The 14,749-nt window shown below is 45.3% G+C and overlaps 1 protein-coding gene and 1 long non-coding RNA gene across 5 annotated transcripts in view; one reads left to right on the forward strand and one right to left on the reverse strand.

Moving 5' to 3' along the window:
• Positions 1-14,749, reverse strand: part of Inpp5a (inositol polyphosphate-5-phosphatase A) — a 221,898-nt gene that overhangs the window by 45,891 nt on the left and 161,258 nt on the right. For all 4 annotated transcript variants that reach the window (XM_010620338.1, XM_010620342.1, XM_010620325.1 and 1 more), the window contains 2 exons: positions 12,173-12,225; positions 10,256-10,375 (listed from right to left, as the gene is read on the reverse strand). In XM_010620338.1, the coding sequence (XP_010618640.1) occupies positions 10,256-10,375; positions 12,173-12,225 (173 nt within the window). The remainder of the gene's footprint in view (positions 1-10,255; positions 10,376-12,172; positions 12,226-14,749) is intronic.
• Positions 3,850-8,782, forward strand: LOC104859620. The gene is made up of 3 exons (XR_779445.1): positions 3,850-4,030; positions 7,358-7,458; positions 8,169-8,782. It is a non-coding gene; the product is annotated as an uncharacterized LOC104859620 (long non-coding RNA).

The raw sequence follows: 14,749 nt of genomic DNA on the forward strand, positions 1-14,749 counted from the left end.
AAAAAAAAAAAAAAAAAAGAAAACAAAAAATTCTGGATTAATAGACAAAATTTTACTACTGTTTTTCTCCTATATTTATGCTTCACTTGCTATTGGTGCATACTATGGTTGATTTAAACTTTTTAAGTGACTGTAGTAATGAAGACACACTTCTAAAGTGCCACATTGCACAGGCATGTGCTTATGCACATACCTCTCATATAGAGAGCTTTCTTAGCTAATGTCCTTCCCTATTCACCCATACACTCGGAGATTCATCAGTGGAAATGGTCTCAAAGCATCCATAGGCAAAGCAGGAGAGAGGGCAAACAGGTACTCACTAATTCCTAACTAGTTCTTGAGCCAAAAACACAGGTTAAATCTTTGCTTTAAAGGATTACATCTCTTATAGTATAATGTGGTAAGACTACCTCACATTCTGTGCTAGAAATGAGAGCTCTTGATATTTTCTGTGATCAGTAACTGGCAAAGCCACTTTGGTTGCCACTACCATCTGGCTGAGATCACACTGAGGCTACTGCAGGAGGTCAGTGGTACCCACAGGAGAGAGGAGCATGAAATGAGTTAAAGCCATGCTCAGCATAAGTAAGAACACTAGGAAGACATGGTCATAGGACACCAAAGCAATTCCCCTGTGAGCAAGCAGAGCACATGCTCATGAATGAGAGTCAGGGCTGGTGCCTGTGGTTCCTTACATGGCATAGATGGCAAGCTCAACAGACTATTTTGAGTTTTGATGAGAAGGAAACAAAGGCCTACAACAAAATATGGAGACTGTGCTCTGATGGTACTGACTAGCAAACACCTGCTTGACTAAATGGCAGAATCCATTCCCAAATACATTCTTTTTTAAAAAATAATACATTTCAGACTAAACTGATATAAACAGAAAATTTTTTAGTGCTTAAAGAGAGTGACAATGCTGCCTCTTGGGCCATTCCTGCCCACAGGTCTTGCTGGGATGTGTGTGTGGGCCTGCAAAGACTGCAAAGTAACAAAGGCACATCTGGATTCCTATAAGATTGTCATTAAAAACCTAAACTTTTATCATGCTTCCCTGTCCTGTTCTTTTTGATATAATAGCCTGATCCAATTAATAACAACACCCATCTCTGAAGGTCATGTGGCAAGCAGCAAGATGAAGGGGCTGTCACTAGCAGAGGCAATTGCCTGAGTGCCAGGCCCACAGCCCTCACAGCACTCACTTTTAATTTCAATATAGTGCCATTTGGACCAGGGGGAAAAAAAGAGTTGTTTTAAAATTAATTACCTTGTCAGTAGCTATTATGATTAAAAAGTAGGCCCACATCAATATCATGTGCCTAATTTAAAAAGAGAATTACAATAAGAGCCATAAAAATCAATTTTTTTAGGCCTAGAAATGGTATCTCTGGGTTTGACAGGTGATTCCAGGATGCAATAGCTTTGTTGGGGAAGTTCTGGATCTTCTCTACTTGGTCAGGGCCGCATCTACCAGTGTCTGGCAGATACTATAACTCATGATGCAACAGGCTCAAGACTTCAAGAGAAGAGCCATAGATAACAATTCAATAATTGCAAAACTTCCAGCAGTCACTTTCCTTTTCTCTACCATGTTAACAAGAACCCCAAGTGGAGCTTCCAGGTGCCTCAGGGCTCTGTGGTGGTGAAAGGGGTCCTCTGGAAAGCACCTATAAATAGTCCCACTGGGGCAATAAAAAAACAGACTTTCACATAACTAGGTTTTCAAATTTCTTTTTAAATTTTATCCCAAGGTACATAAGTGATTTGGAAGATAATTACAATATGGTAGGAAGTTGGTTTTCTTTTGTTTATTTTTTTAACCAGTAGCCATGATGCTAAGATCCTGGTACTATACTTTTAAATGCACAGTCTGTGTACAGAGATTGGCTAAAGTTAGTTTGCTTCCAGGATGTGGGAGAGATCATGTCAATGGGTCACTTTTAAACTGTCAGCAAAACCACTGACAATATAAAATTGCTAAAATTATAAAAAATATCTCAACTAATTGCTAAAAATTTCTCTTAATCTTAAATCATCTAATCAACCAATTTGTCAATACGTGTTTAAGCCATTTTAAATAAAGTCCCCTCCAACTAAAAGTAAACTATGACCAGTGTGAAAGTGTCCTTAACTTCGCTCCTCACTCTGCTTCCACAGGGACCCCGGCAGGGACCTTGCCAGCACAACCCTCATGCTCAGCCTTTTTGCCTGACACTGCTGAAGCAGAGCAAAGAGCAAGAAGCTGACTTAGCATCAGCTGAAAAACATTAGGCATGCCCTGTAGTGGCTGAGCAGAAGCTCAGTAAAGCCCCAGCTACCAATATGCCCCTATGTGATTGGAGTACTGGCTCTTCCTACATGGGCTTTTTCCTGTCCTGGTACCTCCATGTCCACCTGACTTATCCATCCCAGCAAACCAGGGGTGCTCCCAAGGCTAACTACCTCCACTGGGAGCTAGCATAGCCCAGAAGTGCCTGTTTTTCTCCATTCAGATAGAGGTCTTGTGTGGCCAGGTCACCCCAGGCCCATATCCAGTTGCTATGGCAGAGCAGGTGCCACCCATCCTCTGTCCCCTGAGACTGAAGTCAGGCAGTGCCTTCCTGGCCCATTACTGCCATGGTCCCAATCATAGTAGGAGGTGCACAATCCATAGCATTTATATGCAAAATGCCTGGAAATGTCACCGAAGCTAAGTACATAGCAAAATATAGCAACAGCCTTGAATATCAGAACTTAGACAGATATTCTGGTCTGAGTGAAGCTTCAGGGGATGATGCATTAACTATAAACACCACTCTTTCCCCAGGTTATGCCTACATGGGCTGATGCTCATGTCCTAAAATGTCACCTCCTATCTTAACTGGCTGTGGCCTAAACTCAGTGACTTGTAAGAAGGATGTCACAAGGCTCCGCTATGGGTTGAATGACCCTCCAAATTAAATTCCTATGTGGAACCCTTTCCCAGGTCATTGTATTTTGGAGATGGGACCTTTAAGGTGATGGAGGGAAGGAAAATAGGCCCTGACTCCAACGACTAGTGTCCTTAAGAAGAGGCATCAGAATGCTCATTTTTTTAACAACATGAGGACATAGCATCCACAGACCACGAAAGAATCCTAGCCTGCCTCTGGTGCCCTCAGCTAGGACTTAAGCCCCTAGAACTGTGAGAAATTTCTGTGGTTTTAAGCCCCCAGTCCACAGTTGACTAGACAGCATCCATTCCCAGGGTACTTACTAAGTGATGACAAAGGAACAAGACAGAGAGAGAGGATGTTAAAAACATACCTGGACTCTGTAAGCTGTTAGTCAAGGTTCTTCATAACTTGGTCCCCACTTAATTCTCTAGCCCTCTAGCAAAAGGATAAAATTAGGTGTAATTTTTAGAAACTAAAGTTATTTCTTCTGGATACAGACTGACTCATTCACATACTCATGATGTGTTGAGCAGTTACTATGTAGGTGGAGCAATTCAGGCCCATGATCATGCCAATCCTTCCCCAAGCCCAGGCTCCCTGATAGGCCTGCATCCCACTCTGACACACTGCTGCAGAGCTGTGGAACCCTCTTGTGCATAACCCAGCTGACAGCTGCACTGAGCTTTCCTTCTAGTAGTTATCATTTCCATCTGTTTTCTAAATGTAGCATTAGGATACTGAAAGTGCTTTTGCTCACAATGAGAACCAGCTTGTCACACTCCACTCAGAACCAGCATAAGCCACAAACCCATGGGGATGCACATAAGTGGCTAAGACTCTGTGACCACTTTGTTGAGTCATCATCTGACAAACAAAACACAGATAAGATCTCCAGGAATGAACCACGCCCCAAACTTCAGACACCTGCAAGCAATTGAAATGATGCTCAACCTTGCCCCACTTCCCTCAAGACTGAGTTGGTGTGGATTTGGCAAAATGCTGAGAACCCCCACAAAGGGGTTTGAATGAGGAGGCCCCCACAAAGGAGCAGCTGATGTGAAGCTTACCAGACCTATGCTGACACCAAAGCCAGGAATGCACTGCAGATCAAGGTATGCAGCAGGATGCCATTTAGGTAATGCTCAAAAATATCACTTGTGGACACTTACATGTATAAAAACAAATAGTATTTGCACATTCATGAAAATATGAATGCTTGCTTCTATGTTAATGCATAACAGTATAGAGATAGTCATGACTGTATCACACACAAACACACACACACACACACAATACACACACACAGAAACACGTAGAGGTAGAGGAACAACAGGCACCAAATCTAAGTGGGAGGGGTCAGGCAAAGGACTCAGGATGTGGACAGGAAACATGAGTGGTATCCATGTTTTACTGCTTCACAAAGGACAAAAAGGGCAAAATATACTTGTAATACTGCTGATTGGAGGTTAATAGCTTTTCATATCATAGCCTTCTATACTTTCTAGATACTTAACTCATTTTCAGTAAAACCAAGAAATATTACAAATTTCAACAATTATCTGAGATATAAGGCATAACAAACTCATTTTGCTAGAATTCAACTGGACTTGATGTGTCCTAACTAGGCATGTGAATGATGGATGCTATTGGAAACACTGGAACAGGCTCAGGGACTCTGGCCTAAAAGCAGCCAGCACAGCAGAGGGGCAGTAGCCTGTGGGCTGGGGAGTCTTAGTTGCAGCAAGGACTCTGTGCTGGGCATGGTGAGCCCCAGAGAGAAAGCATGTGCCTTGAGGCTTCCCAGTCTGAAGGAAGCCTCACTGGATATGTACAGAGCTCACAGGACACCTGCAATCTTTTTTTTTTAGCGCAGCAGGTGGTAAATAAGGCACGAGAAACAGCTCTGAGTATCACATCAGTGTTGGGATGACCTAGATCCTTAGCATAGAGCTTGCCTTTGCCTAGAGACGCAGCAGCTTTTCTTTTGCTTGCTGAACAGTGAGGCAAATTCTGGGAACAGCCTAAAAAGAAACATTTAGATTGGAGGGTCTTTGAGTTGGCTGACAGCTGACTGATGACCATCCATAAAACGACAAAGAGGAGCTGTGTGGCAGCCGGCATCACACCACCTCTCCCTGGGAACTAATTGCTCTGAATTGTTCACAGGAACATTATTTTTCTGGCAATCATTTTCTTTGAATGCCCAAAATGAGCATGAAGCAACTCTTTTCACTGGACATAAAAGTTAAATGTCCCAATGTTGATCAAATTAACTTCAGCGCTTTGACAATGGACTGTGTTTGTGAGAAAATAATAGGGGGACAGAGGGGCACTTTATGCCAAGATTTCACAGTTGTAATGTAAAAATGTCTTGTGTTGAACTAGCTAGGCTACATTTCAAAGGGGACACAGAAGAGTCCTGTCACTTGTGGAAAAAAAAATCACATTTCACAGACTCAAAGATATCAGGACATTTCCGCAGTAGGTGTCTCAGGAAGGCTGCTGTGGGTTTCTGGCTTAGTCACTCCAGATGCCCTCAAGAGCTGACCTTGGTGTTGGGAGAGGGATAAAATGCCACAGCAGAGATGAGTATAGGCATCTGAACACAAAAGTGTTCAGGCCTCTGCCTATGTAAAGACCATCGTAAGACCCCTAGGCTCTGCCATAGATGCCACTGATAGCTCCTAGACCCTCCAAACCTGCCCAGACTTCTCTGAGCCTGGCCCTTTTCATTAACCAGGGACTTTTATAACAAGATAGTCAAAGCAAAAGCTTTCATAAGTTGAACACAAAAATATATTATTTGTGATAAGAAATCTGGAGGAATACACTGAATATACTTGATCAACACTGAAATGGTAACTTATGATGTTTCAAACACCAATCCTTTTCAGTGGCTAAAGTCAAGTTGAACCGAAGGGCAGATTCTCACCAGCTGTGCTCCTGAGTGTTGGGCACCACGTGCCTCCGCTGTGAGGCACCTTTTGTGCAGTTCCCATACCATTATGGCTGATAGAAACTTAAACTCAGAGAATTTAACTCTCAAATTTAAAAAAAAAAATAAGCTTTTGATTTTTTTTTAGAATAATTGTATATTTAGAGAAAAGCTTTGAAGAGTGCCAGTTGCCTCTTGGTTTTAACATGAGGTCTTCCCCAGTTCCTGGGATAGGGATACAGAGCTGTCCTCACCCCATATCTGATGCTGGCTGCTCCTGCAGATCACACGGATCTAGGGACCTGTGGGCTGTTTGGGTAGATTAAACCAGAAGGCCGGCTCCTTGTCAGAAGCCTTCTCACTGTCTCCTGCAGCTCAGGAAAGCCCAGCAGACAATGCATACCGCGGTTCCCAGTGCTGCTGTGAATGCAGCACGGTTGGTGGCAGTGTCCATTCAAAGGGCCACTGCGGCATTGTCCTCCCCAATCAGTGTAGCAGAATGCAGTCTGCTGGTGGCTGCCAAAAGGTTAGCAGCCCTGATGAAAGGGTAGCCCATTATTCACCACTCCTACAGAGCCCCCCTTTGTGCCTGGCAGCCCAGCCCTGCACAGTGGAGGTCCGGATCTGCGGCTGGCTGAGCTCGCCACAGAAGCCATTCATGGGAATGCAAAGACATAGAAAAGTGGCCCAAAACCCCAAGGCTGCTTTTCTGGAGGCTGTAGAGGCACAACAATGTGGGGCAATGACACATTTTATGGCCTTACTACACTAACAAGCTGACCATGGTGACCAACACCAAGTAGAGAGTAGATTTCTCTTGGCTCCCAGATTCCCTGGGCTGCTCCCAAAACCCTCAGTGCCATAAAGCAAAGAGCCAACTGGGCAGGAAGATCCATATTCAACTGTGCTGTGGATGAAATCCTTGCCTGATGAGCTGCTGATTCATTGTCCAGAGGAGGATTCAGCAGCCCACGGCCCAGCTGAGAAAGGTGTTGGAAGGAAGGGCTCAAGGACACCCAACCAGGACAAAGGCAACTTCCTGGCTAAACTGAGACATGATGGTTTACATGGTGTTGTTAGTTAGGTGACATCCGTAGGACACAGACAAGCTTGGGACAATATTAGCCAGTTTTCCACTCCAGGAGCAAGTGGGTAGCAGCTGCCATAGGGCCTAACGGGGGTACTCCAGCGCAGGTATAAGTAAAGCCTGAGAAAAAGGAAGGATAAGTTGCACCCAGGCTCTTGGACTGTATGGGGACACTGGCAGTCACTGGTCATTTCCTTGAGACAAAGCATCTGAACCCCACAGCCACCTGTCAGTGCTGTGTCCCACAGAGGGTAAGGAGAGCTCAGACTATGGGCTCAGGTCTGCTTCAGGGCTCAATGTCAGTCCTAGCTAAACAGGGCATGGCTATACACAGGGCTGAGGGTTGGGCCCTTAGTGCACAATGGCAACTGCACAAACAACCAGACCACATGTCCTACATCCATGTTTTGTTTGCAGGGACTCAGTAGATACCAGCAGCAACAAAGCACTCCTTCATGCTGGAGACAGAAACCAGGAGTGATGAGACGGGAAAAGGGACCAAACCACAGGGTCCTGAGGTAGGAAGGCATGTTTCCCAGAGGTAACCAACAGCAACACTCCTGGCTAATGACAGTGAAAGAGCAGGAAGCCACCTCTACCTCCCTGTGCAGAGCACCACTTAGTAGAAATATGAAGCCATGGGCACAAAGCTGACATAGGCCTGGCTCACCACACTGCAGCCAAAGGGAGAGGGGCTGGAGAAAGGAAAGGTGCAGGTGGCTCCAGCCTTCCCTCTCTCCTAAGACATAAAGTATTGAGTCATGGCACATATACACATAAATGTACACTCACATGAGGTCCTGTATGAGCTCACAAGTGCATGCATGCATGCATACACACAAACATGTTCCCCTACTCACATCCGTACATGTGTCCATCTATATTCACACAATGCGTACATGCACATATCATGGTCATAAGGTGCAGTAGAAAGGTCCTCAGTCCAGATGTTTATACAAGAACCTCCCTGGGCTGTCCTTTCTGATGCCACCTGACTCCAGGGACCTCTCAGGATACCCCCTCAGGTCACCACTTTGCTGAGGAAGAAATGTGCCTAGTCCTCAGGGTCTTCTCTCCTGGATTTTCCCAGTGCTGCCTTCAAGAGACTCTGATAGTGCTGGATATAACACACTATGTACAACTCAGGGTGGGAACTCCTCAAACCACCTCTGTCAGGTGAGAGAGAATCCTGCACCCACCCTAATTCATCTTCTATATTCCCCTCTAGTTTCAGCCTTTGGGGCACACTGACCAGGGCACCTCTGCCCTTAGAACCACAGACAGCAGTATGACCACACCTGGGGATGTGTGGTGGCCTGGAAATAGCATCGTCCTCTGCTCAGTGCAACACCCATGCTTTTAAACATCCCATGCTTCAAGGAGATAGATAAGAAGTGCTCTGTGACTGCACGCCAAAGCCCAGGTCAAGCCCAGATCAAACCCAGGAGTGTAGGTCAAAGCCCAGGAGGTTTTGTATGGGTCAAAGACCAGAAGAGAGCAGGTGCAAGCAGAAGAAAGGCTGGGATCCTGGAACTAGAGCTCAGAGATTGAGGGGGAGGCTAGAGAGAAGCTGAGGTAGTAGATAAGGCAAAGCAGCATGAGGCACCTCATGTTCCCTTAGAAACATAATGTGATACTCCTCGCTCTGGGAAATGGGGCCTGGGTGGGGTCTCCAAGAGACATCATGGTGCATATGTGAAGGCAGAAACCACTCTGAGGAAGAAACACCTATTTTAGGCCTGTGGCAAGTGGCTGCTATAAGCCAAAGTCTATCATCGTCTGTCATTTTGACCACAGAGGTGGTAGGAGGACAGAGTTTGACTTGAGGACTGTGTAGAATGAACAGAGAATAAACCTAGACCTGGCTTCTGGGCCAAGCTTCAGTGAAAGGTCCATCTGCAAGTCAGGGGTAATACTGGTCCCAAGACCAGCCTTTCTATTAATCAGGGTACCTGTCTTCCCAGATGGTAGCCTATCAGTTCTGACTTTGTCAAAGGTCATCTGGGACATCACAGATGTTACAGACAGAGGCAGGAGCCTTGTGCATTCAGGTGGGAGAAGGCAGGGAAGCTGGGAGTCCAAACAGAAGGTAGGACATCCCCTACCCTGATGGTCACTGAAGCCACTTGTCCCTTCCTCAAGGCCTACCTCCCATCCCCAGGTACAAAGGCCTGGTTAGGTGGACAACAAAGGACAGCCCCAGGATGGAAGTGGCTCTGTAGGGCTGGGCAGTACAGTCTCCCTGAGCCGACCCTACACTGTTGCTGGGGACTGCTCTAAAGAGTCTGACCCCAAACCTAACACCCAAGGAGTGACTGAACAAGGTCAGAATTGTGAGAAAGACAATACCATGGCCAGTAGAACCTCAGGAAGTCCTCATTTTTTAAGCCCACAGCCAGAGGCAACTGTCATTATTCGGAGAGGTCTCCCTGCTGACATTTATCTTCTATTGTGCTATTTATTTTCATAGTGCTATTTTCTTTTTTCAGCTTTAATTGACTTTATTGGTACATTTTAGGGATACAGTACAGTTACATTCATTGCAATACCATGGCCAGTAGAACCTCAGGAAGTCCTCATTTTTTAAGCCCACAGCCAGAGGCAACTGTCATTATTCGGAGAGGTCTCCCTGCTGACATTTATCTTCTATTGTGCTATTTATTTTCATAGTGCTATTTTCTTTTTTCAGCTTTAATTGACTTTATTGGTACATTTTAGGGATACAGTACAGTTACATTCATTGTTGGGATCTTGTATACCAACAGTACAGTTACATTCATTGTTGGGATCTTGTACCTCTACGTGACAAGTCTTGATTCTCATTTTTTCCCCTTACCTCTGCCCTCCCTTCACCCCCTCCTCCCCTCCCCATCTACAAACACTTTATTTTCATCATCTCACATTTTTTTATTTTCCCTTTTTACTCTTCCCCTACCCATCCCACTTTCCCTACACCTTTAGCTCCTTTCTTCCCATTTCTAAATGTCAGTAATCTTATTAGAATCTTATGTATTGTTGCAGATTATTCACACCAGGGAAACTATTCAGTATTTACACATGTGTGACTTATTTATTTCACTTAGGAGTATATTTTCTTATCTTTTGACAAAATATAGAAGGAAAGGAAAGTGATGTGCATCTAGCCCACTTGCTAAGGGATTGCCTGGTAAGTGGACAGGGGATGGGATTCTATAACCTCAATGGGTTAGCATTCCCAAGGGCCATTGGCAAATAAGAAAAAAACACATCAGGGAAGTTACTTCACAGAACAGCTGCAACTGTGTTCACAAATGGCTAGAACATGGCAGCACCTACCTGTCAAGCACATAGCCCAGGGCCTTGTGCCGAATGCCTGAGTACACTGAGGGGCTTGTCTCCCAGGCCACTAAGTTGGACGCATCATGGAAAAGGTGGATGTTCACCAAGTCAAAGGCACTGCAACCAAAAGAGAAAAGAACCAGGTGACCGAGGGTCAGAGTCCTCCAGGTACCCTGAGCAGGCAGTTCCCTCTATCTCAAGAACACATGCACTAGCTCTAGCCTCCTCAGTCATATAGCCGCCAGCACCCTGGACACCTACTTACTCACCTGTCCTCTGCCATTCCAGGCCAGAGTGTGAGAACATGGGACATTCAGTTAGGTCTTCAATAAATCCTCAGAAATGCAAGTACTCTGGCCAGGTAAAAGGACAGCTATTTTTCTTTAAAGAAAAGGACATGCACAGGATTGTAGGACTTTCTGCAAGCTATAGGGTAAACTGAAAAGGAAGATGCACCTCTCTCAACCTCAGCTCCTAACAGCCCATGTAGCTCACTGAACCACTGTCAAGGGGCCCCTAACACTTCAGTAGAACAGAAACAGGAAGGCAAGACTATCCATTTCACACCCCAAAGGAAGCTTCTGACTACCATCCCAAGAAAGGCCCTCAGTTGCCCTAATGAGCTCCTCTAGGCACATGGACTTGGTGAGGCCAGAATTTGGCCCAGGTCAGCCTTTCCCACAACCTAGACAGCCTTTTGTCATCTGCAGCTGGTTGGTGGATGTGTCTATTTCAAACTATCGCTAAAGTGCTCACTGCCACATTATATCCTGTGTAACACACTGGTATTTCAGCAGTAAATACAAAGACTGAAGATGGTAAGTTTGCATTCCCCTCTCCTAACCTGTAGTTGCCAGTGTCCCCTGAAATGATGATCCTGACTCTAGTTTCCATGCCCTGGGTACCACTCCCCACAGTCTACCAGGTTGGTCTCTGAGACCAAAAGCAAAAAGCAGCAGTAGTGGTCAGTCACTTCCTAGATTAGGTCACTGTGGTCAGCCTTGGGGTCCCTCTGCTGCCTCTTCCTTCTCCCACATTCTGGACTTTGTCCTGAGCAGCTACAGGCAGGCCACATGGGAAGGAGCAGGGCTCTTCCATCACCACTCAGAAGAGTTTCCTCTGGACTTAGAAGGTCTCAGGGGCCACCAGTCTACAGGATCTGAGCCAGACCCTCAGCTGAGCTAAGAAACCATGGCTTTAATCAATGTTTGTTCTCCGAAGCTGAAAAATGATGGTGGTCTATCCTAGCAAATCCTCAGGCAATAAAGCTTCAGAAAATCTCTGGAAGGGAAGTTAAAAAAAAAGTCTCAAGTAGGATTCTACCATTTGGAAGACAGGTGGGGTGGCCACATGGAAACCACAGTAGGAAGGCAGAAACAAGTTCTTAGTTTCTTTTCATCAAGGGGCACTGTTTCTGGGAACATTCACCTGTAGAAAGCAAGGCCAATACAACAGAGTGGAGATTGCCCTACTTTGTGCTCAGACTCTTGATAAACACAAGCTTCCAGATCACCTTCACACCAATTAACTTTGCAGCCTGGGAGTCACCTAGGAGTCTCCTTGCCAGAGTGTTCATTCAGCAGGCTCTGGCACAAAAAGCTCCGGGGTGGGGTTGGGGAGCTCAGAAAAGAACCAGAGGCTTTCTACTACTTCTGCATTTGTGCTGAGCACCCAGACCTCTGACTTACAAGGAATGGGTGACAACACTTTGTGTGATGTGACATCATCCGCAAACAAAAAAGTTCAAAGGATGATAGGCAGAGGTTGTGCGGAAAGAGTCCCCATTCAAAATCAGTAGAGCCTTTGATGAGACATTTGCAATATGACGCTTGTGCAAAATACCACAAAAGGGTAAAAAATACACCAATGATTATGAAGTAGACATAATCAACTCCATGTAAATAACATACATACCAGTCAGCAATGCACCACCTTGTCCGGATGAAGCCTTTTCTTGACCACTTGCACTGAAAAACAAGGATCACACAGTAAGTACCACAAAGAGGAGCCAAAGTGCCACGCGGCTTATCTGCACTCAAGGTGTACCCAAGATGCTTCTCCAAACAGAAAAACAACCTTTTTGTGTTTAAAGTACTCTGCTAAAAGGAAGTGAAATGTGCATTTGCCACAGAGGTGAAGTTAGGGACAGCTGTTTCGCTAGGCATCCTGATGGCCAGTAAGCTGACTTGACCAAGAGAATGGCTGAAAAGTCTGAAGCAGGAGAGCAGTATGAATTGTCATCAAAACCCTTTCTTAGTGAGCCCCCACACATACCACCCCAGCACTGCCATGGAGCACATCCTTTGCCTATGGGACTGAGGCATTTATTCATGTGCAGGGCATCCCCAAGAAAAGTATAAACTATGGTCTGAATGTGTCCCACAAATTCATGTTGAAATTCAACTGCTAGTGTGATAAAACTGAGTTGGGGCCTTAGAGACGTGATTATATCACCAAGGCTCCTCCTTCCTGAATGACTAAAGCCCTTATAAAAAGGCTTGACAGAGAGAGTCTGGTCCCATTTGCCCCTTTGATCCCTTCCACCACGCAGGGACACAACATTTAGACTCTAGGAAAACAGAGCACAAGACATCATCTGAGAAGAGGACAGAGACCTCACCAGACACTGAATCTGCTGGCACCTGGACCTTGGACTTTGCAGTCTGTAAAATAAATCCCTGCTCTTGGTGAACTGCCCAACCTAGAAGTCTTCTAAGACACCTGCTAACAAGGAAGGAAAAGACTACAGAAAGCTGCTCTTGGCTTCTCCCCCATGTAAACAACAGTATGACAGAAGAGTCACTGATATTACTCATTATCTTCATGTTGGTCCTGAAGTCAGGAAGAAATGGCAGAGATAGCACAGAGGAATAGGAAGGGGTAAGACATGGGAGAGGTTGGGAAAGACCTTGCCCACAGATTTGCCATATGTAAGACAAAATGGCTTGTGTGTCCTTTCCCCAAATCACTGGGCAACTTCTGCTCATACTAATGCAGGAAGCCTGGCTGCCCAGCAGGATCTGTGGGATAATGAAAGGTTCTGGACCCAGCTTCTAAGCACCCAGTGGGAGATTTAAGACTGAACCCCAGATTCTACTTCATCTTAATTAATTTTAATTTAAATAGCCATACAGCACTGGGCTGTCTCACAGCCTAGGCAGTTTTGGGAGTGGGTATCCTGTCCCAAAGTAGGAGCCTCTCCTCCTGCATCCCCAACTCACAAGCCCCATGTAAACAAACATTCTAGGAGCAGAGGAGTTTTTGCTCCTCCTAGAATGCTAGCCACATCAGCATAGGGTGCCATCAGCATTGGCCTCGGGAGGAGCTCAGTGCCTGGTGCAGTTGACTCAGGGAGGTAGGAAAGAGGCCAGATGAGCCTTGAGGTTTATACAGTATCTGGAAGGAAGACAGAAATGAAAGGTGAAGACTGCATTTTCTCCAATGTGCCCAGGCTGTCTGCTGTAGAAGTAACCATTTGAGAATTCAGTTAAGAGTTGGTAAAATATATTCCCTACATTGCAGAAGAGTCCAGAGAAATAAACACCGGGCAATTTTGTTGTTGCATTTCTTTATTTAATAGAAATAATTCCGTGGTTAAAAAAAAAAAAAAACTCCTTGGCCAGGGATTTAGCTCAGTGGTGCTGCCACCTGCCTCACAAGTGCAAGGTCCTAAGTTCTATCCCCACTATGGAAAAAAAAAAAAAAAAGATCTTTCCTTGGTTCCACATCTCTCTTACTCATGGATCCTATTTCTTTTATTTCCCCTTATAAGCCTACTTCCTTGGATAAAAGCTGTCCAAATGTAGTACACAATTCTTGTTATGTTGTGTATCTAGATATCCCCCCAAAGCCTCATAAGCTCATAGGTAGGGCTTTTCAGAGGTGGCTGGATCTAGGGTGTGTGATACTAGGATTAAAGGTGTGTGATAACTAAATGGATTTATCACAGTTCTGGATGTAGATAATGGAAGCCTCACAATGGCTGAAGGTGGCACACATTAATAGGCTTATAGCCTGGATGGAATATAAAGGGAGAAAGGGATGACCGGCTTGTTGCTATTGCTTCTTTCTGACCACTTGGTTCCCTCTTCTGGCTGAGCCTAAGCACTTGGGGTCAGTGTTTGGGCAGGATGGCCCAAAGGAGTACAGACTACACCAAGTCATCACAGAGTGCAGGTGCCTTTCTGACACACCTCAGTGTGGCCTCCCCAAACACCCCCTCTTCACAATACACATACACCCACAAAACATCCAAATACCTACACGTAGCCACAAGCACATACATGCACACTCACACACACATATACATTCACACAAACACATGCATACACAAAGACATGGGAGTAGATAAATACATACACACATACACTCCGATGCACACACAAATGCAATTCATGTACTCAGGCACAGCATGCATGACTAGAAGTGCTATATACAGAAAATGGCCCACCACAGGTCCATGCACTTGGGCTCAACGAAGGTCTCAGGCAT

This window comes from Fukomys damarensis, unplaced genomic scaffold (assembly GCF_012274545.1).
Source record: "Fukomys damarensis isolate Sample0158 unplaced genomic scaffold, DMR_v1.0_HiC HiC_scaffold_8, whole genome shotgun sequence".
Lineage (NCBI taxonomy): Eukaryota > Metazoa > Chordata > Mammalia > Rodentia > Bathyergidae > Fukomys > Fukomys damarensis.